Genomic DNA, 26,191 nt, shown 5'->3' with positions numbered 1-26,191 from the left:
TGCTGTATCATTATGGGGCTCCCAATGAAGTGCTAATTTACAGTATTTCACAAAGTTTGAAAAGCCAACTGTTAGATTCAAACTGGCACATCTTATCAAAGAATCATCTTGCCAACAAACACATAACTCTATGGCTATCTAAAATAAAACAAAAATTAATTTTAAGTATATTATGTATCAGTCTACACGCAGATCATATAATAGAGTTTCAAACATGTGAGAATACTCCTGAGGCTTCAGCTAAGTAAAACATATAAAGGCCTGGTAAGCTGCTAAATGCATCTAATGCATTAGAATCTGGCATGTTTATATACAACATACATACATGACATAACACAACTGCTGCTCACAGGGGAGTTAGTTACTTCTCAAATGTTGCAAGCTACTGACAAAAGAAAACCTGACCTTAGAAGTCAACAAATTATGCATGACACTACACAGATGCACCAACACAGTTCTGTTGGCAAGATGATGATCTGGGATTTTCTCAAAAATGTGTGTATTTTTGTATTACATATCATTTATATCATACTTGAAATTTGCTATTTTTGGCCATAACCAGTCTGTACAGCCCAGATATAACATCTAAGGAAACAAAAGAGCAACAAGTTAAATATATATTTTTTTAAATTAATCTGGGACATAAGCAAGGAGGCAAAATATGGTCTCTTCTTCTCCCTGCTCCGTACCGTATCTGGTGAGAAACCCAGCCTAAACTCAAGCAAATCAACTGGCTTGCCACCCTCTCTCCCTTCCTCAGTCAATTTCAGATAACATCCACACATTGCAAGACTCTTAAAAGCCTAAACAACAGTTTCCTGGCCTTTGAAACTGAGATTGTGTTTCTATTTAAAAGATGTCTGACCTTTTAGGCTGTTCATCAAATGCAAATCCCACTAAGTTAACTGCGAGCTGAAGATAGGCAGTAACATACGTCAGGATTTCTTCATTTAGAAAGACTCCTAAATCTGTACTTAGTCTAACTTTAGACACTCCAGTTTTGGTCCAACATATTTGATCAGCATCTGGTAGAAGCCTAGCAAAAATTAATGTGAATTTCCCCAGAGAATTGCCACGCTTCCCAATGCCTGTACCTAGAGTCAGCGTTTTCCTGGCATCCCAGAAGCAGTCTGAAACAAGCTGCGGTTCAGCACTGAGATCCATTTCAGACTGCATCTGCCTGCTGCTGCAATAAGCATACTTCAGATCAGCAAAGAGGTAATCTTCTTTAATTAATTAATTTGACCTCCTGTGGGAAGTCTTCAGATATACAGGAACAAGGAATGAAATACTTTCCTGAAAGTCACCAGCTGAACTCTCAAAAAATAACAACAACAGGGCCTTGGAATAAAATACATTAAATATTCCTGTAAAAGAGAAAGCTAGAAAGAAAGAAATCACAATACTTAGGGACAAACATCCCTCTACTCCCATGATTCTCATTTTAAACTGCTTCCAAAATTAGAAGTAGGAAAGAGGCTGATTCCTTCAAGACAATACTAGAAAGCTGACTTTTAAAACTTATTTTGATGCGAGTTATCATTCTACCTATGCATCTGTATACTGTTTTATTTTGTGTGGAATAGAAAAATGCAGGCAGTTTACTCTTGTCCTGTTAACTGAAATAACCTACAGGTGCAAGATGCAACCTCTTACCATGGAAAGAGCTGTCTACATGCAAAAGGACCATCACTGTTAAACTGAATTCTCACAGGTAAAGTGTTTGTAGGTAATATACTGTACATATGACTATGAGGCAAGAAGGAGACACAGTGCATTTTTGAAGTTTAAGTAGGTGGGGCCTCCCTGAACAGTTATTACGAGTCTCCAAAGTCTAACAAATCTGATTAAGTCATTTAAGCACCACCTCTCCTTTCTATGTTTGAGCTTACTGCTTTGGGCCAGTCTGAAACTGTACAACCCATTCCGGTTTGGAAACAGCATTTGATGCCAATGCTAAGCTGAAACGCACAGATCTTTATTCTCCTTCACTAGCTCAGGTCATCCTTCTCATCAGTGCTTTGTTGGTAGATACAAAGAAAAAAGAATAGAAGAATACACAACTGCATATTTTAACCATTTTTGCTAAATGAACCCCATTTGTTTTCCAGTATCATAACATCAGACCGCTTAGCAGTAAAGATTTCCAATATTTATGATGCTTAGACAAACCCTTAAGAAAAGGGTTTTTCCACAGTGAATCACAAACTGTGTGTTTTGGGAAACAGCACTTCAAGGACAGATAAAATGCACTGAGAAATTGTGGGAAGACAAAAATCATTGATGTATTCAGCTGCTGTGATACAGAGTGCTTCCAAAAAGTATGGCAAAGCCTACCAAGGAGCTCCTACAGCTTCTTCTCCAGAAAAAAAGAAAAATGCTATTAATGATATTTGTACATCTACTAAGTAAAGCAGTTATTTCAAACATTTGATAGTGATTTCAAGGGCTCTGTCTGATCCGAGATGCATGCACACAAACAGGGGATGGAAGTAATTAAGAACCACAATTACCTAAGAATTTTAGCTACAAATGAATACTACTTTTATTATTTCTTCCAGTTGATGTAAAGAGAAAAGTTTTAATTGTAATCATATTAGAACATTGATAAGGTAGCCAAAACCACTATTAATTACAACAGTTGGAAGAAACTTGCACAGCTAATGACAAGCTTTTTTCTTTCTTCTGTTCATTTTGGTTTTTACCCCTATACCTTATAAAACGCACACAGAAGTCTCTCAGCAGCTTTGGTCTCTTTCCTCAGCCCCTACAGGAGAGGGACGAGCTGCTTTATAGCTTCATGTTACATTTTCCAATCCTCAGCAGCTGCACACGAAGCAGCCTGCCCAGGCTACCAAGGCCCCACTCTGTGTGCTCTAGAGCCACTTTTTTAAGACTGTCTCTGAGGACTGATAGATCCTGCCCATGGCAGCAGGGCTGGAACTGGATAATCTGTAAGGCCCCTTCCATTCTACAATTCTATTCTGTGATTCTGTGGTGAAGACAGGGAGATGATATCCCTGAATTCAAGTACCCTTCTGGCAGGAATAATCAAATATATGCTGAATTCAACATAGCACATATCAATCACTTCTGGTATTTCAAGAAATTCATTCCTCTTTCATAGTCCATTGATGAATCCTGAAATGATGGCTGTGACAACAGCTGTCAGTTTTAAAGTTCTTTTGATGTAAAATGCATTGACCCCCCCCAGAATTAAAAAAAAAAAAGTTCTGCCACAAAAAAAAACCCATTTTGTCTTCTTGCTCTCAGATGAGCACCGAAACAAAAGCTTTTTAGCTTCTTTTTTCTTGAGCAACTGTAACTAAGGCATAAGTTCCTTTTTATTTTAAAATGAGGTGCATATTTTATATTCAATACACACATAATTTTACTACATCCTTTGAAAGCTCAGTTTTTACAATTAATTTTCTTGTTCAATTCCCCAGCTTTCCTATGTGCATCTGCTCTCCCAACCCTTCCTTTCCACTTTTAACTGAAACGCAACGTTGTCAACCACAAATTTACCTGACAGGTCTACACAGGCTGCACCAACACAGGCCAGAAGCCAGTGTATGGGGTGCTCTAACTTCTATGAATGCGTAAGAAAAAGGATGTAAAGCCAGACAGGAATACAGAAGAACAGAACAAATCCTGTTGTGCTGAAACTCTACACACCAGAAGATGGATGTATAGCTGTCACGCTTTTCAAAAGTATACAAAAAGCCATGGTTTTCCAGGAAGTATTAGAATAACAAACTAGATGTTTACAACAGTGAAAGTCAATATAAGTGAAAGCAAAAGTGTTCATTTGCAGGTACTTAGTTCGCAATTAGCTTTGGCTAATTCCAAGTTTTGCTACAACATGATTGCTGATAGCACTCCAGAGATGATCAACAGGCGCATAAGTCCTTAAGAGTCATTCACACTTTATGGAAGATGCAAAGATATCAGAGCAGTGGAAGGAAGCAAAGGAAAGGATGATGAAGTCCTAGTAACAGACTAAAAAAATTACCCATACTGACCCTGGGTAAAAGCAAGGCAATAATATGCTTTACAGCCAGAAATGAGACTTCAGCAAAACAACTGAAATATAAAACCCAAAACAGGATTGGACAGACTGCAAGTTACATTACCTTCCTGTTCAAATGCTCTAAAGATAGCACACAGACCATAGCATCAAGACCTACACCTAGTCTAGACATGAAAGCTTGGAAGGGGAGGGTGAGGGAAGAGAGGCCATGCATAGAAATCAGTGATGATGACCAGGTATGGAATTGAGCAACAGGCCCAACAGCATCTCTGTACACAGGGCGTTTGCTATTTCTAATGAATGTCAGATGGATGAGTCATCTGTTGAACCACTTAAGATACCCAAATGTATTCTACATACTCTCCTGTTCTTTTTATTCACAAGTATTGTATTTCCTTAGTGCCACATTTCCTAGAAGAAAATGTGTTCTTCCCCACGTTATCACACTACATTCAGAGCTTTTGACAAAGAGCTTTGTCCTTCCATGCTACAACCAGGGATGTTCTGGCCCATTTTCTGACAGGTGGAGGAATACAGAAAGTCAAAACATTAGCTCTAGCAGTGACAGATTAGACTCAGATAAACTGCTGCAAAGTACATTCTGACAATAGGAAGCAACCCCTGCTCCAAATCACAGCAAAAGCAGCCAAAAAGGTGGGAAATGCACAGAAAGGATGCACCAGAACTGCTGCTGAGTTGAAATGAACAGTCAAAAGTAGACAGTAATCTTGCTTCTGGCCATATCACAAATGCTGCAGCCTATTTCTTCTTTTACTTTCTCTCACACTTCAGCTCTACCACTGGAAATCTACACATTAAACAAATGACAGGTTTGCAGCATTTAATTGTATTCACATTAATCCATCCATCTAAGGATGATCTAATCTAAGCTAATGACAACCCAAAAAGAAAGTTTCTCTTCTCTCCCACCCCATTTTCTAGGTTCTTGGCTCACAGCTGCAAGCTCTTCCCCTTCCCTAACCTCAACCACAGCTTTGGGGCTCAATGGACTTCATCAGGAGCAAGTTCAATCTACTGACTGGGTGACAAATTAATCCAACAAAACCAGAATATTTTCCTTCCAGGTTAGTGATTGGAAGTGGCTTAGCCACTACTGGTATGGCAAGTACCTGAACAAAGAAAGCAGAGGAACCACATACCAAAGAGCTGGGAAAAGCACGGCTTTTCATTTCAATGACAGTGCGCTCTTTTCACAGGACTTGCTGTTTCATGGGATAATTCAACTGAAAAAGCAGTCATTTCCATCTTCCTCCCAATGGCTTACTGCTCCCTAATCAGTACTGCTCCCCTAGCACTACCAGTCAAAAGATCCACTTCATGATCCAGCAGAGCTCAGTGCAGTGGAGGAACACCCTGCTCCATCTTGCAGGACTTCCCTGCCATGTTGATAAGCCAGAGTTGCAGTTTCATCTCAGCGGCACGTGGAAACATTGAACTTGCAAATCCACTTCAGACTCTGTGGTTTGCAGTCACCCACTATTTCAGAGTTATCACACTCTTTACACTACTGCAACGATTTCCCAGTACACATTTACCACTGCAAATGCCCTCTTCCCTATTGATGAGCTACAGAATAATTAAAAAGGTTCCAGTATAGAGACAGAGTCATAGAATATCTCAAGATCTCAGTTTTAATTTAGATACAAGTGACAAATGGCTGTAATGAACTAATGATTTCACTACCTGAAATTCTGACTTATAACAGATTAAGCTCGTTATCATTGCAATCAACCATTTCATTTCAATCTAATGAAATCAACATACATGTGGCAATATTAAATCCAGACATATGGAATGAATCTTCAAGTGAAAACAGAAGTGTGTTTATGTACCACTGAGTGGGTAAAATAGTGATTAGCACTCATTTAATACTCCCATTTCATATTAGCAATGAGTAAAGCAACCACAGAGGGCCTCATTTGACCTTAATTGTTAAGGACATTGTCAACATTTGTATAACCAAGCTAGCACCCTGCTCTGACATATTAAGATAAAAGTTAGAAGCACCTCAAATAACAAGATCTTTACTGTTCATTATCCAGTGTCTTCAGGCAGCAATTACGATTTAAAAGGCTACAAAAGAATTCTAGTTGACCTCGAGAGAGACCATGAAAAGGGCAGGGTTTTGAGCAAGTGATACCCATTCAATTCCCAACAGATGTAACTTATGGATGCAGTCTATTTTTATGATCTCACTGGTCCTATGTCAATGCAACTTCATGAATCCAGAGTGATGAAAGAATACAGAAATTTAATTTGTAGTACAAATTAAACACAACTTAAAAATATGACTCCATCCTACAATTTTATGTATTTCTTTAAGAATTTCCATTCTACTAATACCATTTCTTGGATTCTACATGATTATCCAAGGAGAAAATAAAGTGAAGTCAAGTGCTTTAAAGGCAATGTTAGAATCATAGAATAGTCAGGGTTGGGAGGGACCTTAAAGATTTTCTAGTTCAACACCCCTGCCATGGGCACGGACACCCCACTAGATCAGGCTGCCCAAAGCCCCATCCAACCTGGCCTTGAACACCTCCAGGGATGGGGCATCCACAACTTCCCTAGGCAACCTGTGCCAGTACCTCACAACCTTCATCGTGAAGAAATTCTTCCTTATATCAAGCCTAAATCTGCCTCTCTCCAGTTTATACCCATTCCTCCTCATCATATCACCACAAGCCTTTATGAATAGTCCCTCTCCAGCTTTCTCATAGGCCACTGGAAGGTTACTATAAGATCTCCTTGGAACCTTCTCTTCTCCAGGCTGAACAAGCCCAGCTCTCTCAGCCTGTCCTCATAGGGAAGGTGCTCCATCCCTCTGATAATCTTTGTAGCCTTCCTCTGGACCTGTTCCAACAGCTCCATATCTTTCTTATGTTGAGGATTCCAGAACTAGACACAATACTCCAGATGAGGTCTCACAAGAGAGTAAGTAGAGGGGCAGAATCACTTCCCTCGACCTGCTGGCCACGCTTCTTTTGATGCAGCCCAGGTTGGCCTTCTGGGCTGCAAGTGCACATTGCCAGCTCATGTCAAGCTTCTCCTCGACCAGCACTCCCAAGTCCTTCTCTACAGTGCAGCTCCCAATCATGTCATCCCCCATCGTGTACCAAAAAACGGGGACTGCCCTGACACAGGTTCAGGACCTTGTACTTGGCCTGTTGAACCTCATGAGGTTTTCACAGGCCCACTTCTCCAGCCTGTCCAGGTCCATCTGGATTACATCCTGTCCTTCCAATGTGGCAACTACACCACTCAGCTTGGTGTCACCTGCAAACTTGCTCAGGGTACACTCAATCTCACTGTCTATACCATTGAAGAAGATATTAAACAGCACTGGTTCCAGTACGGACCCCTGAGGGACACCACTTGTCATGGATCTCCACCTGGACTTTGAGCCATTGACCACTTACTCTCTGAATACAATCATCCAACCAGTTTCTTATCCACTGTACCATCCACCCGTCAAATCCCTATCTCTCCAATTTAGAGAGAAGGATGCTGTGGGGGATCGTGTCAAAGGCTTTACAGAAGTCCAGATAGATCACATCCGTCAGTTTACCCCAGTGAAGCCATGCTGGCTGCCACTAATCACCTCCATGTCTTCCATGTGCTTTAGCACAGCTTCTAAGAGGATCTGTTCCATGATCTTCCCAAGCACAGAGGGGAGGCTGACAGGTCGGTAGTTCTCAGGGTTGTCTTTTCTGCCCTTTTTAAAAATGGGCACATCGTTACTGTTCTTCCAGTCACGAGAGACTTCTCCTGATTGCCACGACTCTTAGTCTTAGTTAGTCTTATGTTTTCATGTGTATATGCACACGTGCTTTTAACAACAGAGCATGTCTTTTTCTATTATACACACACACCTGCACACCTACTTTATATTTCAATTGCACCAATATAATTATTAGACTATGCCACTTATCTTCCCCTGCTGATCCGTATCAGGAATCCCATACGATTCCTTTCTGTTGTCAGGGCAAGAGTTAAAACACAAGGAGAATATTCTCTATCACTACAGGTATTCTCATCTTTAATATAAGATGCTTCATATAAGATTACAATTACATACCACTAATCTAACCACATTCATTTGAATATAAACTTACCTCTAAATATATTGATGGTGGGTTGTGCTCTCCTCCAAATTTTTCTAGCAATGCCTCTATATGTTCTTGTGTTAATTTAATCATCTGTTTGATATTCCACACCTGAAACAGAAAATTTAAAATTTTATTATAAAAATGAGAATCTGTCCCAAACCAGATTACATTTTGCTGGTATTTAACAACAGAAGCCCATGATGAGATGTTCACAAAGAAACAAACTCTAAAAAACAGAACTCACATTTTGCACACCACTGTATTTACCTCATCTAATTCTAGACATCAGTTATTTGCCAGCAGTTCTCAAAAGTAAACTAATAATTGATTAACTTCTAGCCCAAGTTTTAGAACAGACATGAAAAGATTATGTCAAGCAAAATATTGTTTGCCCAGGGACAAGCAAACCAAACTAGAGAGTGAGATGAGCAAGGGGACACCAAACAGCGAGCAATTCAAGTATTCTGTAAGTAAACTCCCTTGAGGTGACTGTGGAAGTCAGCTTGCTTCTCAGCCTGCAAGCGATTTATCACACTGAAGCTAGGCCTGCCAGCCAACAGCAAAGAGGATTTCTGTACTTTGCTAGTATTTCCCCAAGTTGGAAAGATCTCGTACAGCTGGTGAAAAGAACAAGCTTCAATCAACACTATTTCAATTAATCTCTTCAATATAAGAGCTTAGGATGTTTAGTTACTTTGTAACTGGTAACGTGCTGTTAACTTGGGTGTCTATACAGAAAAGCCTTGGAAAACTAAGGAACCATCTCAGGATTACCTTAAGAAACAGGTTTCATTAGTACTAAATGTAACTTCTATTATCTGGCCATTCTGGCAACCACCAAAAAGTTCTCAACGTGTACCACAATCAATATCAACAATTTACTATACTTAAATGCCTGGCAATGGGGGAGGTGGGGAGGGAAGATGCTTCACTGACAAAGTAACTCAGAATCGCAGAAAGGTTGAGTTTGGAGGTAACCTCTGGAGTTCATTTAGTCCAACCCCCCCCTCAAGCAGGTTGCCGAGGACCGTGTCTAGATGGCTTTTGAATACCTCCAAAGATGGAGACTCCACAGCCCCCATGAGCAACTTGTGGCAGTGCCCAGTCACCCTCACATTAAAAAGTGCTTCCTGATGTTCAGAGGGATCCTCATGTGTTTGTTTGTGCTTGTTGCCTCCGACCCTGTCACTGGGCACCATTGGAAAAAGCTTGGTTCCATCTTCCTTTCACGAACCTTTACTCATCTCTGCGGACCTTCATTGGACTCTTTCCTGTATGTCCATGTCTCTCTCACTCTGGGGAGCCCAGAACTGGACACAGCACTCCATGTATGGCCTAACCAGTGCTCAGTAGAAAAAACCCCCATAAGATGAGTTTCCAAATACTCTTCTGTAGATTAATAATTAATAACTTCCTTGCTCATACATTACTTTCTAGTTTGTACCATAACCACAACCTTGCTTCTCTCTTCTCTTATAGAAAAAACACAGAACAACAAATATAACTGAGCAACAGCAATATGAACAATGGAAGTGTGTTCACAGAATGGTTCAGGTAGGAAGGGACCTTAAAGATCATCCAGTTCCAACACCCTTGCCATGGGCAGGGTCACCTTCCACTAGATCAGGTTGCTCATCCAACCAGGCTTTGAACACTTCCAAGGATGAGGCTTCCACAACTTCTCTGAGCAACCTATGCCAGTGCCTCACAACCCTCACAGGAAAAAAATTTCTTCCTAATATCTAACCTAAATCTCCCTGCTTTCAGCTTAAAACCATTACCCTTCGTCTTATCCCTGCACTCCCTGATAAAGAGCCCCTCCCCAACTTTCCCCATAGGACCCCTGTAAGTACTGGAAGGCTGCTATAAGGTCTCCATGGAGTCTTCTCTTCTCCAGGCTAAGGAAGAGAAGGAAGAATTTAAGATATGTTGGCAAGAGAATCAAATAGCCTCTAGTGAGGGCAGAAATCTTCCAGCTGAGTTAATATCGTGACAAGAGCAAAAACTGAGTGACTAATGAAGAAAAATGCACGATTTTTTTAAGCTTATTGCCAGCTGCCAGGCTGCAGCAAAAACATCTCCACATGAAGAAGCTGAAGTTAAAATTTTGTGGAAGACAACATTGCTCAGAGGAGCTGAAAACAGTGTCCTGAGTTACAAACTATACATCTGTGCACAAAACCAAGAGCCTTTCCAAAAGCAAATCTTACAGGAAAATTTAATATGGATTCCTATCATCTTAGAAAGGCTATTCACACAGCTAAAACAACGCTGAAGGCACAAGGAAATTAATCATAGTCAACCACAGCAACAAATCATTACTTGTTGCTCAAAGAAATGGAAAACCTATTTCACGTGCCATATTCATCAAAAGTCTTCTGACAAGTTGAAAAAACTTTCACAGATCTAGTATTGACTGGCATATCCTATCCCCCCTAATCAAGTAGGTACAGGAACACATACCATGGCAAATATCCAAGCCTCACAACTTCACTTGAAGTGGCAACTTCTACTTATGTTTACTCACAGAAAACTTACCTTTTGGCTTCCCATATCAGTGAATATACTTACACACAGCATATTTTTTGCGGTGCAGAGCATCCTTTACCTAGCTAGCTCCGTAAGAATCAACCTCCGCAAGTATATTGCCTCCTACTACACAGGATCTATGATTACTTCAATTCAATTGAAGGAATTCAAGCCGCTTCCTAACTGGAATTCCAAACTGGTGCTCTGCACAACTGACCTCATGCAACTCGAGAAAGCCTACTTCTGCACGCCACAGCACCCACAGCTTCTGCCTCACAAGAAAATGCACTACATTTGTTGCACTTAAACAGCTAGCAGACAGAGCCAGCAACTTCAGTCCGTCTTTTCTCCTCCCAGGCTTGCTTGTTCAGCTAAGTTCTCTCAGCTAAGTCTGCATCATCTGCATCAGCCCAGCCTTACAGACTTTGAGCCAAGACACATCCCCATGAGCTCTTTGGAAAAAAAAACTGACACATTAGGTTCTTAAGAATTAAAACTCTCGAGTTCAGCAGCTCTCACAGGCGCACGGGTTTCTTTTAACCGTCCAAGTAACACCTTGAGTGTACAAAAATTGCCTAGGATTTCAGCAAGTCTCTCATTCCCCATAAGCACGTACATTCCAGGACAGCAGCAAAGAACAATCTGACAACAAAGACAATAAACCCATGAAATATAGAATCTTTTTAGCAATTAGGTCTGGACCGAAGAGCTTGTTCCTAGACACCAGAATAAACCCAAGTTTTTCAAGTTGAATGTGTGCACACTAAGACCATTCCAATATTGCACAGTAATCCATTTATCCACACTTTATTCACACTTTCTCCAGAAGTAAAAGAAAACTGAAGAAGTCATTAAGAAAGAACAGACCTATTTTTTTGTTATTCTTAAAAGCACTACACTACACTTGGGAAACTCCACACCTGAAGGAAACCATAAAATCACAACTGCCAAGTATCTTGCAGAATTACAAAAATCAATGCCAGCCTAAGTGACAGTTGCTAGAAATCTTAATGTATTATGAAGTGAATCTGCAATGTACCTAGCACTGTCCACATGCAAGCCCAGTCCCTTCCCACAGGAAGCAGTATGGCTATTCAAGACATGCTGTTTCAAGACATGCTGTTTCATTGTAGTTCCACAAAAGAAGCAATGAATCCTCTACAGCTTGGATAACCTTATCATTTTTCCAAAAAAAGTCTCAAATAAATTTTTCTGTCTTATCTGGTAACATTAGGTTAAGGTTATCCTCTATCACAAGAGATTAGATTTGATTCTCCTTTCAGTGCTGCTGACACAAGGAAGCTGACGCAGGCTAACACAGACACAGGCAGGCAGAAGACTGGGAAATAGTCCAGATATACTGGAATATATCAACTTGTATCTGCCTATTGTGGATAATTGTGCATTAATTTTGCAAATAAGCACTCTCTTGCAATGTAATAAAGGATGATGACCTATTTCAACCCAGAGGCAAGTCAGATAGAGTAGAAGCCTAAATCCATTCTATTCAGGGAAGACTACGGCTCCACAAATGCAAGGTTATAAAACACAAAGCTATTTTCGCATCCTTTGCTGCTTGTCAAAATACACAGTGCCTGAGACAGCACAAAGCAAACCATCTTTTATACTTTTTACACCTGGCATCAATACCCAAATCTTCCAGCACACCCCAACTCTAAGCTCTATGATTCACATCTGATAAGAGACACCAGAGAGTTCAAATCCATTCTCTACAGAAAAATAAGCCCACTGTCCTGGAATAGTATGGCTTTCACCTGGATTATCACACTACTTGATGACAGAGAATACTTCGATAGAACCAACTAGGTAAATTTAAAACAAACAAACTTAAGCATTTGGTTTAGAAACTGTTTTATAAGGAGGACAAAATCATCAATACCAGTCCAATATTATCCTACTCAGTCCCTTCAGGCGTCTTTCTTACAGAATTAATTTGTTTGGTCCACTGAGCTAGGATCCATTTTGTCAGACGATGCTTTAGAAAGCTGTCATGTATGAGACTGTTCTTACCTGGAATAACGTCTTTACTTACTTGAAAGTGAATTGCTAGAGTGAGAAAGAGGCAAGAGGACATGAAAGGGGTTAATAACTCATCATCTCACCTCAGCAGTCACATGACAAGACGTGGAGTTTGCATTTTTCCAGTTTCTATGCTGAAAATCACTGTTAAAGTCTTCCTCACACTTCACTCTCTTTTATAGAATCATAGAATGGTTTGGGTTGGAAGGGACCTTTAAGATTATCCAAGCTGCTTAAAGCCTCATCCAGCCTGGTCTTGAACACTTCCAGGGATGAGGCATCCGCATGTTCTCTGGTTCCAGTGCCTCACCATCCTCACAGTAAAAAATTTCTTCCTACTAACTAATCTAAATCTCCTCTCTTTCAACTTTTCTTGAGATAGTTTCCCCTCCCATCAACCCTGAATGATGCTAGTCCTCACATCTTACAAAGCTTGCTTTTCATTTGCTGCAGTCATCTGCTGAAACACGCACATACAGTGGGGAGGACAGCCCTTTCCTTCTTCCTGTACTTCAGGCCCTACCTCTTCTCTAACTGTCAGTGGAAACTTACATCAAACTGCACACTGATTGTTAATTTTTGTGTTTTTCCTACTGTTCACTGGCTCTTCAATGTTTACCACGTTTTCAATGGTGTAGTTAAACTTTTTATTTAAAAAAGTATGACAAATACTAAGAACTGAAAAACTTCATTGAACTGAAAACCAGCTTGCAATGGGTTTCGCATCACCATTTCCACAAGCAATATATACATCAGCATTGAAGTTGCCTTTCCTAGTTCGCCTTTCCCAAGCTTTTATTAATGTTAGTGAATAATTTTTATTGCAGCTCCTTTACAGTGCCTGAGCTACAGACTTTGGCAGCGTTATTTTCATTGTTGGCTAGCGAGACAGTTCAGAATGAATCTAGTAAAATTTACAATCACAGTATAGTATATAAGTTATGGACAACGGTATCTACAGAAGTTACTGTAGCAAAGAGAAAAACGAACTGTTTTTCCACTAAGTCTGTGAACACATCTTTCTAGATTGATGAAGAATCGCCTTGATGAAGACGTATAATAGTATGTTCAAGAAGAAAAACCCTCAAGAGGAAGTATATAATTTTTTGTACCATGCTCTCTGATAAGGAGGATCATAACTAGGCCAGCTCATACAGTAATGGGATCAGCAGGTATCTGCAGTAAGCACAGCAGTTAGGAAAATATTAAAAAAGGCCTCAAGATGAAAACTATTTTCTGTTTCACAGGTGACATTTTTTAGGCCAACTCCTAAACCCTCGTAACTAGTGATGCAGGTTTTCAACTGCGTCTGTTGTGACATTGTCCCCATTAAGCAAAAAAATCCCACCAAACCCAGACAATTCCTTCCCTACCAAAAAACTAGGAAACATTTCAACGAGTTAACCTTCAAGTATCAGAGAATCATCTTTGAGGAGTTAACAGCAGGAACTCTATTGAAAAAACAAGTGGGAGACTAACACTGTGATCCTAAGACAAACACATTCAATAAAGATTTGCTTGCTTTATCAGGACTTCCACCACACAAAATCCTAGTATTACTAACACTTAGTTTTCACTTAATATTCTTGTACCACTCATTTATTTGCAAACCATCAGTTGCAGCTGAGAGTAATCTATGTCTTTTCCTCAGTGCAATTCTAAACACAAATTAAATTGCTCATCATTCGGCTCTACTCTTAAAGCAGAATAAAAGTCTTTCAGTCTGTCAGGTCTTTGCCTCTCAAGTTGCCTCTTCTTTAACAAAAGGAATTCAGGCTTCAAATGTTCTTTACTTCTCATATGCGTTTAAAAATATTTTTTCAAAATAAAAGGATAAAGCTCAATAAAGTCTACCCTTGTGACATAATCAAGAAATTTCTCTAGGAATAGGGGAATGATTGTCTCCCTGTACTCAGCACTGGTGAATCCGCACCCTGAACACTTGTGTTCGGTTTTGGGCCTCTCACTACAGCAAAGACACTGAGCTGCTGGAACACATCCAGAGGAAGGCAATGAGGCTGGTGAAGGGTCTGGAGCACAAGTCTTATGAGCAGTGGCAGAGGGAATTGGGATTGTCTAGCCTGGAGGAGGCTCAGGGGAAATCTCATCACTCTCTACAACTACCTAAAAGGAGATTGCAGCAAGGTGGGTGCTGGTCTCTTCTCCCAAGTGACAAGTGATAGAATGATAGCAAAAGGCCTCAGTTGCATCAGGGGAGCTTTAGACTAGATATCAGGAAAAATGCCTTTACTGAAAGAATGGTGAAGCATTGGAACAGGCTGCCCAGGGAAGAGGTGGAGGCACCATCTCTGGAGGTGTTAAAAAAAAGTAGATGTGGCACTTCGGGACATGGTTTAGTAGGCACAGTGGTGTTGGGCTGATGGTTGGACTGGATGATTGTAGATGACTTTTCCAACCTTAATGATTCTATGACTCTACAATTCTAAGAGTCTTAGGCAGTGGCTGCTTTGCAGCTTACACCAACCGAGAAAGTAGGTGCCGTCACCATATTGCCCATAGTGATTTACCCCTGCTTCCAGAACTTAAATCTTTAGCTGAAACAATCACAGCATGCTAAACAAGCAGAAAACGTTTCTCCCTGGCTAGGATAGTTTTCTGCCAGTCTAGTGTGCTGAAACAGATTGGCAAAGGACCTGACGACCATTTGAGCTAGTGCCAAAAGTCACCTTTCCTCTCTACAGCCAACAGCTGGATGGAATCAGACTACCATGAAGCAGCAGCCTTCCTGTTTAAGTTTCAACTCTCTTTCATTCCCCCACTTTTTCCATCATCTGCCATCTTTGCTGCCTGCTGCTAAGAAGAATTTGCCTCCAAGCACTATAAAAAGGAAAGTTAGCAAATGTTTTCTACCACAGTAGAACAGCAGAGTGTGAAAAATAAGACATGTCTGTATCCTTCATTTAAATCATTAACTACCAGTTGCACAGCTTTCTTCGATCTAACTCAATCTTTAATTCCATGTTCCTCTAGGCATTTGTGTTGCATCGCTACCAGTCCCTTTTATTCACTTTGGTACTAATTCAGTAGTCATGAGGGTCATGTACAGATTAAGTTCCGGTAAATTCTCTGTATTCACATTTATGAATTTAACAACTTCTCTGTAGGCTCTCACAGGTCCACCTCCCATACAGGGACAGGCTGAGAGAGTTGGGGATGTTCAGCCTAGAGAAGAGAAGGCCCCAGGAAGACCTTATAACGACCTTCCAGTACTTAAAGGGGGCCTATAGCAAAGCCAGGGAGGCACTCTTTATCAGAAAGTGAAGGGAAAGGACGAGCGGTAACAATTTTAAGCTGAACGAGGGGAGATTCAGATTAGATACTATGAAGAAATTTTTTACTGTGAAGAGTGGTGAGGTACTGGAGTGAGTTGTCCAGAGATGTCATGGATGCCCCATCCCTGGAAGTGTTCAAGGCCAGGTTGGATGGGGCTTTGAGCAACCTGGTCCCATGGAAGGTGTCCCTGCCCATGGCAAGGGGATTGGAACTGGGTCATCTTTAAGGTCTGTTCCAACCCAAACCATACTGTGATTGTATGAAAAAACAAACAAACAAAAAAGTACAAAATATATCCAGATTTCCTAACTTATTTAGGAATGCAATTTTGCCAGACTATTTCTCTGCACACCTTAAGCTGAAGACGAGTTGTATTTGTGATGGAAAGCAAGCAGCCAACCAGCTAATTACAATAATTGCCTATAAGAAGCAAATGGTAGTAGAGCAGAGCTCTCACACAGCTTGGGTCACATTAATTAAAAAGACAAAACAAATAAACTCAGTCTCAGCTGAACTACAGAACTTATTCTACTTTCTACTTGCCAGAGCACACAATTAATTAGACTATCCAGAAAACATAATCAGCACCTATTTAAAAGTTCATGTTATCAATCCATAAAGTAATGTTATACACTTTGCAATGTTCCACCACTAAACTATTATCACATCATGCATAGGTTTTCTACCAACTTTTAAATTAGAAAACGTAAAAGAAATGGAATTGTTAATCAAGCACAAAACCATTCTGTTTGTTTAGAGATAGTTGATCCAATAAAGTAACCAAGGTATCCCACTTTTATGATAAAGCTGGTCCCAAAACCTGAAACGGAGCAAATGTACTTGGTTTTATTTTTAAAACGCAGTTTGCTCCCAATCACAGAACAGAGTCACAAATAGAAACTGCCACAGAAACCACATTCTGCTAAATGGCATTCTATGTTCTACTCAGCAGTCCACACTGCCTTAGTAACCCTAACACCAACACGAAAAATGAAATAATTTAAAAGGCAGAACTGGCACCTTGCCACTCATTGTAGAGTTAGGAGAGTTAAAAAAGAACAAACAACAAACACCCAAACCAAGCCACAACAGGCAGCATGGTAGGACGCTGAAAAGAAACAACTAATTTATAAAACTGAAAAATAAAAAAAAATGCAAAAAAATCTTTTCATTTGACTCAGTCAACCCTTAGCTGATCAAAATGGAGAACCATTTAGTACATGAAACCTATGGCAAGGTTTATAATCTGTAACTACCGAATCTAGAGACTAAAAAGTTACACCAATTTTCAACAACTTGCATAAGTTTAAAAATGTCACAAAAGACTTTATTATCACTTACAAAATGTATTTCAATAAAACTATCCTTTCTGAAAGCTACCTCAGAAGATGCTAAAGACTCACATTTAAATCTACATTACTTACAACTAGAGAGAATTTTTGACCTATTAAGATTTAATGAATAAATTCACAAAAACAGTTCAAAGCTTGAGGCACCAATATACAAACAACCAGTTCCAAACACCTACATACTACCAACTTCTTAGTCATAACGATGTATTTTATTTCATGTTGATTTTATAGTGCTTTTCAAACACCTTTAAATCTCAAGTACAACTTGCTCAGTAAGAAAAACAGACACGCAACTCCGACTTCAGAAATGTCTGTCCTCAAAATAATCCCTTTATCTCAGATAAAGGGAAAAAAGATAAATTAAAAGTGCTCAGTTGACTGAACATAATGTAACTGCATTTGAAAAGTACTCACTGCTTATCAGTGCATTTCACAGCTTTACTAATGACTCTGTTGTCTAAACGGCCTCACTACATAACTGATGAGGATACTTAAGCTGGTATCCCCCTTCTTGGGGTAAAGAAACAAATCCTAGCCACTTAGCTATGCAACACATTTTTAGACATTCAGTGCATTTTGTTGATCAACAACCTTACTTGCTTGCCTCCTAGATGAAAGATTTTAAAGAAAGTCGGTACCCTTCATGTAGAAATTTAATTGCCTCTTCACACCACATTTTGTGCAGGTATACTGGGAGAATCCACAAAAATATTTCACCTAATCAGAACCTTAGAAAAATAAAAGCTTCCTTCAGTGCCCAAACACTCCAAGATCTCCTGAATTCAGCATCTATAGTGTGGAGAATTCATTTGAGACCAAGAACTCTGACTGCACTGCATGACAAACACCATTTTCAAAAGACCAGAGGTTTTGTTTTCTGATCTCTAATGTTCACATTGGTTTGGGAATAACGTGGTGAAGACAGCTGGCAGCACTGTTCTCTGAAAACTCCTGCCTGAAATGACAGCACCTTTGGACAATGGGAATAGATAAAAATCAGACCTCTGCCTGTTTCACTTTTTTTTTTTTTCTCCAAGGTTCACATTCATAAAATGTCATCAGAAACAGAATAAAGCAAAGCACTGTTGCTGCTCCTTCAAAACACACAAATGGTAAAAAGGTGGAGTAACAAGCCAAATTATTGCAGCAAGGCGTTATAACAGGAAAAAAAAAGGAAGAAAAGGCACGTAATTCTGCACAAAGCAGCCTTATTCAACTTTAGAAATGGCCACAGAGGACGAAATCAGTTGCATAAACATGTATTTCATCGTTTTGGAGAGAAGATATTCGCAGGAGGGACAATAAGGAAGATTCAGCTGTACACCCAAAATGCTCAAGAGCCACTGGAATAAAAAAGCTGAAGCAAAGAAATGCGTATATCGCACGCTGGCTTTTGTATCCTGCACTTGCTATAAGAAAGTAGCTGTGTTCACACACACAGACATGTGAGCAGTTGAGAGTTATGAAAACCACTTCACACCTCAAAAAACCTAAACACTGTACCTAGAACCCTCACATGACCAAAGCTGTTGGAAAAGTCTACTTATGATTCAAGAAGCTCACAGAGGACCTTAAAAGCCCTGGCACACTGGCAAAGCTACGGCAAGAAATTATGTTTCTGTGAAAGGTAGGCTGAGAAGCAATCCAGAGACCAAGGAAGGCTGTTAGAACCTAGCACAGGAAGCTCAAGAAGATAAAGATCTAAGCTGTCAGGACCTAAACCTGGCAAGTCCAGCTAGGGAAGTCTCAGCTGAACAAGGCTTCTCATTCAAATATAAAAATTGAAGGCCAGTGCAGTTTCATGGGACAATTGCAGGCTGGGCAGAGAATGGATTCAGAACGGCCCTGAGAAGAGGCTTGGGGGTGCTGGTGGATGAGAAGCTCCCTGGAGGTGTTCAAGGCCAGGCTGGACAAGGCTTTGAGCCACCTGATCCAGGGGAAGGTGTATCTCATAGCACAGGGTTTGAAACTGGATGATGTTTTAAGGTCCCTTCCAACCTAAACCATTCTATGATTCAGTGAAAGATCATCCATTCAAGAAAAGTGGAGAGGGCCACCAACCTACCACTGCTTCCCTACACCACATTCTTTTTGTCTTCTGCCTCTCTCATTGGAGCCCTGTTGAGGAGATTCAGTGCACTAAGATTGCAGAAAACCAATCCAGCAAAAGCAATAACAATTTTCTTCAGTGTTAGAGAGTTAAATTGACTTGGGAAAGGAACTGAATGGCACTAAAATGGCACTAAGGACCAGATTTAGCTGAATGGCCCAGTGCAGGCACAGGAAAAAGCAAAACCTCTGGGTGGCAGAGCTCAGTTTCACTCTGTAACTGCAGTGACAGGGAGCAGCACCCACCATTTGGGACTACGGTTATGACAGAGCATCACTACTGTATTGAACACTATGCTGCCTTTCCAAAGTGACTTCTTCAAACTGAAAACTTACATAAAACTTATGCTTGGCCAAAAAGCGTCTCCAAACAATTCTTAAATCTGATATAGCTTCTATGCAAGGCAGGACTAGAATAGAATTATTGGGTTCATGATCATTTGAATCCTTCTTTTGTTTCTGTGGGAGGACAAATAAAATTATACTTCCTACTAATTGAAATTCCCTTCAAGATCTGTCATGCAGTCAAACTTTCTATAGATAGAATAATGAAACTGAACTATAGATCTGTTACAAAATAACAAAACAAATTGGAATATTGAAGCTATAAGGAAATTAGGTTTTCTTTCCAGTTTGTTTTAAAAAGTAGATCAAAAGGTACCTCCATAAGAAACAAATCACGCTTGGTCTACAGTATTTTTTAACTATATGCAGCAAAAGAATTCCCTTTCCTGGCTAAAACCAAATGTCAAGAAGGATATTAACAGAACAGTTTTAAAAATAAGAGGTTTTTGAGTTGAACAACAACCAAGTATAAATGTGAACAGTATTACTGGCTTAAGTAACAAGATAAATTAACAAAAAAACTCAGTACTAAACACTTCGTATCCAACCATTTTGTGGGTAACCCCAAGAAGAAGAAACAAGCCTCATGAGACACCAAAATTTTCAGAAGCAACTACTACTCTATTGAACAAGTTTTGTGCAATCAAACAAGCTACCACAGGACAGAGCTGTTAATCCTATTGACTTTTGGGAAAAAAACCTCATAAGCAGAAGCGTCTTTAATATCCCCACTAAGATCAAGTATTTCAAGGCTGTGTTCTAGTGTTCGATCTACATTGCCATAAAAAAGATTATAAAAAGCCTAAGGAAAAAGAAAATATGAGACGTTATTAGAGTCACCATCTTTTCTGCACCTGGATCAACTTTTCCCCATCCCTCCTGACATGCCTTTGCCTGTGAAGGTAACAGAATCTATAAATGGACATTTTGTAAGTTAAGGAAGTCATTTTCATGCTTCACCATATCCAGCCATAAATAAAATGGTCCAATCGTAATGTGAAACCACCTCCTCTGATACCATTTAAACTCACTACTTCTTGCAGTATCCACCATGAGCCTGGAGTAGAAGTCATTTGCATTCTTCTTCATATCAGATTTTACAACTTCAATTTCTTTTTTAAATAACCTCAATTTTTTTTTCAGTCTTCCCTCAACATTCTGATCTTCTAGACTTCAGATCACACTTAGTAGTCTTCTCTGGACTCTCCCCTACTAGACTATGTATTACTTAAACCTATAATCCGAAATCAGATGCAGTATTCAGCAAAGGCCTTTCCCATGCTATGCAAAACAAAAGAATTATTTTGCTTATCTTTTGAGATATACTCCTGCAGAATATTAGCTGCATATGAAGCATCTGGTAGCTAAACTTTAACTTGTTCTTGTTCAATTAAATAGGATGTCATTCACAGGCTATGAAGTTAGCTCAATCACTGAACACAAATGCAAGGAAACATAATTGAAGCTCAACATAAAACATTATTTCCAGAACTACAAAAGCAATGAAGTAAAAAAAAAAAAAAGCTTACATTGTTTCAGCTTTCCAAATCAGTAGCATGTTTAATTGTGAACTCTTCAAAGAAATATAAACTTAAAAGGAAAGTTATTCTAATTCCAAGTATGATAGGTTCCATAAATGTTATTGCAACAAAAACGTCAGTTATTCTTGGTAAATCTACGTTACTTTATTAGAACCCATCACTTATAAGGTTAGAGGCACCTTTCGTTCCATGCATTTTATTCTTCTTAAATCTGTTTTAAAAGATTAAGATTTCTAAACATATAACTAATATTCACACAGGACAAATTCCAGCATTGCTGCCTAGAAAACAATCAACTGTCCAACAGCTCAAGCCCTCACTTCACAACCTTCAAAGTCATTTTCATCTTCCAAAGAGCAGTTCAGGGCACAAAGCGCCAAGTACAGAAAATCCCATTTGAATTATTTAATATTGGTGTAAATAATCTCTAGCAACAAGAACAGAGTCTTTCCTCCCAGCTGTCGCACACTCCTTACTATATCAACAACTCCCTAATACTCTGAAAACCTTCCATCCAAACAATCTCTTGTCCCAAGAATTCATCCTGGGGAAGAAGCCAGCATTTACCCCAGGCCTCCCAACACCAGCAACTGATTAGTGAGTGGAAGGGGAAAATTTCTGCTCAATTAACTTGCCTCTACGCTTTTCAAATCCTTCTGTCTCTGAGAAGAACCCATTTCCTCAGTGTGTGCATGTATGGGCAACTACTCTTAATAATATTAAATTGCAATACAGGAAAAAAAAAGCTTCTGCAATCATTATACTCTTACATAATGACTTCATTATTAGAAGATTTTTAGTATCAGCAGTTAGGCTCCTGACGTAACTTCTAAAGCACTAAATTCATTATTTGATTAAAAACTAGGCATGAGTTGAACAGTATGGCTTAAATTTGCTTTTCAAACCCCCATTGAATTCATAAGCAACACCAGCATAGTACCCAACACAGCACTGGATTACAATCTTGATACAGAATACCTCCTCCACCAGGAAGCTTGGACTTACAAGTTTGTGTAAGACTTCCTCAAGGTTTGTTAGAAATTATTGCTGTACATCCCCTTTTATAACCAGAAACTGAGTACAGAACTGAAGGTTTTCCTCCTGGAAATTGGGACAGCCGTTCCCAAAAGATTATAGGGAATTAAATCTTTCCAGGTATCTCCTCAAAATAAGTGAGGTTGTACTCCTTTGCAAGCTTCCACAGCAAAGGTACTTTTAAATCTTAGATTTACATTGTCTTGAAGAAACAAAACAAAACACTAGAACATGTACTTACATTAGAGCCATGAGTGAGTTAGAAGCACTTCAGTATTTTTCTGACTTATGTTCCTTTGAATTTGCAAAAACAATTTAGGTTGGGTTGGTTTTGTATTGGGGATTCAACTTTAACTCTATCAGCAATTTTTTTGGTTTCGAACTTCACTAAAACACATATTTTGATGAAGTAATAGGTGTACTTATGCAGTAAACAAAACATAATTACTTACGTATTGAGGAAGAATGAGCTAACTAAAGAACACAATCACATCAGAACCACACCAGAAAATAAAAAATCTATCACCAGCTGTCAGACCTATGTTTCAGTATTTCCAGTGTACAAGAAGTTTGCTTTTAAATAATGCAAGAATAACCCCACACAATTCCTAACCTTGAATATTCACACCCATAATTGCAACCTCTCTGTCAGCCAGAGAGGTTGCAACCAACACCAGCCTGCTTTTCTCTTGCCATCTCTCTCCTACAGGGGTGTAAGATATTCAGGGCGGGAGCAGAAGCCACACTATGTAATTTAGCATTTGGAGTGAAGTCTAAAGATTGACACAAGCTAAAACATTTCTGAAGTTCAAGTGACTTAGAGTAGTTTCACCAACACTCCCCTTGGTATGAAAATTGACTTTTAAAAAAATTTTTGCCTCCTGCCACTTCTTTCCCCACTCTTCTCTCTTGCACTGCAGTTTATTACCCAACTCAGCTCTACTGGCATTACTGTTTCTAGGGGCACGATATAAACCAGTTATTGAAATAATTCCACAGAGCTGTGGGTTTTTTTTATGGCAGAAATAACTGAGAAAATCAGTTCCATGCACAGCTGCACCAGAACAATCTGGGTGATAAAAGTCAGCAAGAACCTTTTTAACCTCATTTTGCTGCTGCAAGAAAGCATTTGTTAAACCTCACTCTTTAGGTATTCTGGTTTCTCAACCAGTCGAGTTTCTCCTTACTCGGGAAAGTTAAGACCAGACTTGCATTACTCAAAGCATTTAATCACCAGTTAAGTTAAGTTTAAAATACATGGTTAAGTTATGCTGCTGGTTAAGTTTAAAATACATGTCTACTGCTGAGTTTTGCCTTCCTTCAGCAAGCAAGCCAGTAGTTCCTTAAGATGAGGGACTCAATCTAACCTCTCACTTGACACCAGCAGTGGTAGACTCCTTCCCAATTTCTCCTTTCTGGTTGTCTGCCCAGCAGGAGCTCTAGTACTTGTCAAACTTCTCAACTCTTTCATTCCATTATAATACCCTACACTATTAATTATCCAAATAAATTGGATAAAAACACTTTTTCCAGTGAGCTAGGAGTCAGACTGGATCCACTCTGCAAGCCAGCCCAGGCCAGCTCATCTTCCCTGCTGGAAGCTCTTCCTCCAGAGCAACAAGGAGCAATTACCTGGTGGGCTCAGCACCTCCCAGGGCCACAAGGCTCTGCTCACAGATAGAAAGTCCTGTACTGACTACAAACACGCTGAGGGAAACTAAGCTAAAATCATCTCCAGCAACTAACACTCAGAACAAGGCGGCAGGCAGAGCTTCTGCAATCTGTATTTACCTCCAGAACAGACTTGATGCACAGCATTTGGCAATCCGTTCTGACTTCAATGCCTACAAGTATTCAAATCTGCAAAATACCTCGCGCTGTCATGGCACATTTTATTCCACCTTCTGAAAATGTTTCAGAAGTGTTAGCAACTTACACTTTAACCCCAGCAAAACAGGTAGTGCCACTTGCTCTCTGTGGGATTGGGAAGTTAAGTAATGTGCCCCAAAAGACAGGAAGCATGTAACAGAGACACAAACCAGAGGCCTGACACCTCCCGTTCCTGTGCAGCACCCCGTCCGTTAAAGTTTCCTCAGAATCTGTGTGCAGAAACCATGACCCAGGCCAACATCAACAAAAGAAAGTGTGCCCAATTCCAGTTTTAAAATCACAGACTCATGGAATGGTTTGGGTTGGAAGGGACCTTAAAGATCATCCATTTCCAATCCCCCTGCCATATGCAGGGACGCCTCCCAGTAGATAAGATTGCTCAAAGCCACGTCCAACCTGGCACCGAACACCCGCAGGGACGGGACATCCAGGACTTCTCTGGGCAACCTGCACCAGTGCCTCATCACCCTCACAGGAAAGAATTTCTTCCTGATATCTCATCTAAATCTCCTCTCCTTCAGCTTAAAATTTTTACCCCTTATCCTATCACTGTGCTCCTTTATAAAGATAAAATACTCTTTAAGTGTTTCAAATCCCTTGGTGGAAACCGATTACAAATTCCCCTACACAGACACAGGCAAAGATACACACATGGAGACACACACAGACACAAGAGTATGCAGACACATGGGCATAGAGACACACGCAGACACAGACAAACGTTTGTGCAGACACACATGCAGAGATATAAACACTGATACATACATGCACAGTGATATACACACACGCATACAAACACTTACACCAACACACAGACACACGCACACTCACATGTGCACAGACACATGTGGACACATGCACTCACATACAAACACACACATGCAGACACACACACACACTCTCAGACCCACGGGTGCACGGACACATGTGCACTCACACAGAGATATACAGATACATGCTCACATGCACACACAGATAAACACGCACTCATGCACAAACACATGCAGACATGCACACAGAGAGAGACATACATAGACATGCACGCACACAGGTATACACATGCGCATACACACACACTCATGCAGAGACATGGACACAGAGATACACATATATATGCATGCAGACACACGCACAAACATACAGACACAGAGAGATATGCACTCAGACATGCACACATGCAGAGACACAGGCATGCACACACACACACAAACTCACATGCAGAGACACAGACAGGCACACAAATATACACACATACACACTCACAAGCAGACAGAGACACACACAGAAACATACAAGACGCACACAGATACACACTCACACACAGAGATAGACACACTCAGAGACAGACACATGCACAGACACGGTCATACACGCACAGACACGCTAACACACACTCACAGACTCACGATCACACTGAGACACACGCTCACAGACACACACGGTCACACACACTCACATACGCAGAGACACATGCTCACACACACACAGACACACACAAACACACACAGAGGCACGGACACGCACTCAGAGACAGACACACACTCGCTCCCCCGCAGCGCGGGCCCCGCCGCTCGCTGTGTGCGGGGGGAGAGGGGGGGGTCGCGGTGGGGTCCGCGCCCGCCCGGCTCGGGGATCCCGCTCGGATCCCCGCCGAGCGGCGGGGCGGGGGCGCGACGGGCGGCGTCGGGGTCGGCGCGGCCTCACCTCCTCCGGGATGGCGGGGTCTCCTCCGCCCGCCGCGTAGCAGGCGCCGAGCGCGGGGGGCGGGGGCGGCGGCGGCGGCGGCTCGGTCTCGGCGTCCCCGTTGAAGAGCGAGGCCCCCTCGGCGCTGCTGCCGCTGCTCAGCGCCGCCATCTTGGCCCTGAGGGGGAGGGGGCGGGGGGCGGCGCTGGG

The 26,191-nt window shown here is 40.7% G+C and overlaps 1 protein-coding gene across 1 annotated transcript in view; it reads right to left on the bottom strand.

Annotated features, from left to right (window-relative positions):
- Positions 1-26,191, bottom strand: part of BRAF (B-Raf proto-oncogene, serine/threonine kinase) — an 87,364-nt gene extending 61,173 nt beyond the window's left edge. Inside the window, exons 1-2 of the mRNA XM_069858787.1 lie at positions 26,003-26,191; positions 8,170-8,271 (exon numbers count right to left, since the gene is read on the bottom strand). Coding sequence (XP_069714888.1) covers positions 8,170-8,271; positions 26,003-26,152 — 252 coding nt within the window. The 5' untranslated portion in view covers positions 26,153-26,191. The remainder of the gene's footprint in view (positions 1-8,169; positions 8,272-26,002) is intronic.

Source organism: Phaenicophaeus curvirostris, chromosome 1 (genome assembly GCF_032191515.1).
Source record: "Phaenicophaeus curvirostris isolate KB17595 chromosome 1, BPBGC_Pcur_1.0, whole genome shotgun sequence".
Lineage (NCBI taxonomy): Eukaryota > Metazoa > Chordata > Aves > Cuculiformes > Cuculidae > Phaenicophaeus > Phaenicophaeus curvirostris.
The sequence above is the reverse complement of the archived record's forward strand: the minus strand, read 5'-3'. Positions and strand labels throughout refer to the sequence as shown.